The sequence below is a fragment of the Eublepharis macularius genome, chromosome 12, assembly GCF_028583425.1.
Source record: "Eublepharis macularius isolate TG4126 chromosome 12, MPM_Emac_v1.0, whole genome shotgun sequence".
Lineage (NCBI taxonomy): Eukaryota > Metazoa > Chordata > Lepidosauria > Squamata > Eublepharidae > Eublepharis > Eublepharis macularius.
This window is the reverse complement of record NC_072801.1, coordinates 74,555,721-74,557,275: the sequence shown is the minus strand read 5'-3', so window position 1 is coordinate 74,557,275 and position 1,555 is coordinate 74,555,721. Positions and strand designations below refer to the sequence as shown.

The 1,555-nt window shown below is 40.3% G+C and overlaps 1 protein-coding gene across 1 annotated transcript; it reads left to right on the top strand.

Moving 5' to 3' along the window:
• Nucleotides 1-392: 392 nt before the first annotated feature.
• LOC129339930 (vomeronasal type-2 receptor 26-like) lies at nucleotides 393-1,292 on the top strand. Its single transcript, XM_054994496.1, has one exon. It carries the CDS (start codon nucleotides 393-395, stop codon nucleotides 1,290-1,292), a length of 900 nt encoding a protein of 299 aa, XP_054850471.1.
• Nucleotides 1,293-1,555: the final 263 nt, after the last annotated feature.

Below are 1,555 nucleotides of genomic sequence, written 5' to 3'. Positions count from 1 at the left end.
ATGACTTCTGCCATCCTGGTTATCAGAAGAAAAAGAAAGAAGGGGAGAAATTTTGCTGCTACAATTGTGCTCGGTGCCCAAAAGGGAAGATTGCAAATTTCATGGGTAAGAATTGTACTCTACTTCAGTTTTTAGCATACTGATGATTGTTTACAAAACAGTAATTTATGAAAGTGTGCATAAGCAGTGGTCTGTGTCATTCTGTCCAAAATTTAGGGGAATAAGTAATATATGTGCAAAAAGTTTAACACATTTTATGTGATAGTATCCAAACACGTAGTGAGAAATGGCCTCAGAATTTTCTGCAACATCAAATGTAACTTGACCTCAATCTGAATTGTGTTGGAACTGAACTTTCCTTCCTTCCTTCCTTCCTTCCTTTCTCTCAAGATATGGAGGACTGTATCAAATGCCCAGAAGATCAATATCCAAGTAAGGACCAAGATCAATGTATTCTCAAGAAAATCAGCTTTCTGTCTTATGAAGAACCTTTAGGGATCAGTTTAGTTTCAGCTGCTATCTGTTTTACTCTAATTACTGTGTTCATGCTGGGAATTTTTATTATGCACAGGGATACCCCCATTGTCAAAGCCAACAACCAGGATATCACCTATGCTCTCAGTGTGTCTCTTCTGCTCTGCTTCTGTTCTTCTTTGCTCTTCCTGGGACAACCTGGGAAGGTGACCTGCTTCATTCAACAATCTGCTTTTGGCATTATCTTCTCAGTGGCTCTTTCTTGTGTGCTGGCCAAAACTATCACTGTGGTTGCTGCTTTCATGGCCACAAAGCCAGGGTCCAGCATTAGAAAATGGATGGGAAAAAAACTGACCAACTCCATTATTCTACTTTGCTCTCTTCTTCAAGGAGGCATATGTATGTTGTGGCTGGGAACCTCTCCTCCATTCCCAGATTTTGACATGCAGTCTCTGAATGAAGAAATTGTTGCAGAATGCAACGAAGGGTCTACCATCATGTTCTATGTTGTCCTGGGTTACTTGGGATTTCTCTCTCTCATCAGCTTGATTGTGGCTTTCTTCGCCAGGAAGCTGCCAGACAGTTTCAACGAAGCCAAGTTCATCACCTTCAGCATGTTGATCTTTTGCAGTGTTTGGCTGTGTTTTGTTCCAACCTACCTGAGCACCAAAGGGAAATACATGGTAGCTGTGGAGATCTTCTCTATGTTGGCCTCCAGTGCTGGTTTATTGGTTTGTATCTTTTCCCCAAAATGCTACATTATTCTTTTGAGGCCTGAGTTGAACAACAGAGAACAGTTAATACGTAGAATAAATTAATACTATCTAGGAATTTGCCTATGTTCCAACTCCACCATTATTTACTGTTCACTATTTCGAAGAAGCATTTGTAGACTGTAGCTAGGAACTTGTCTCTTTCCAGGTGTTGTCATATAGCCACTGAGAAGAGTAACTGGAGCACAATATAAAGAAAAAGTGGGGAACCTATAAGGACTTGCAGGAATCAAATTATTCTTCTCTGTATACCCATCCTACTCTATTTCCATTGTTTTCCTCCTATAGGCTCTCATATCCATTCTGTT

Bases quoted from the DNA above. Each gene is read 5' to 3' on its own strand.
- LOC129339930 (XM_054994496.1), top strand. From the start codon at position 393: ATGGAGGACTGTATCAAATGCCCAGAAGATCAATATCCAAGTAAGGAC.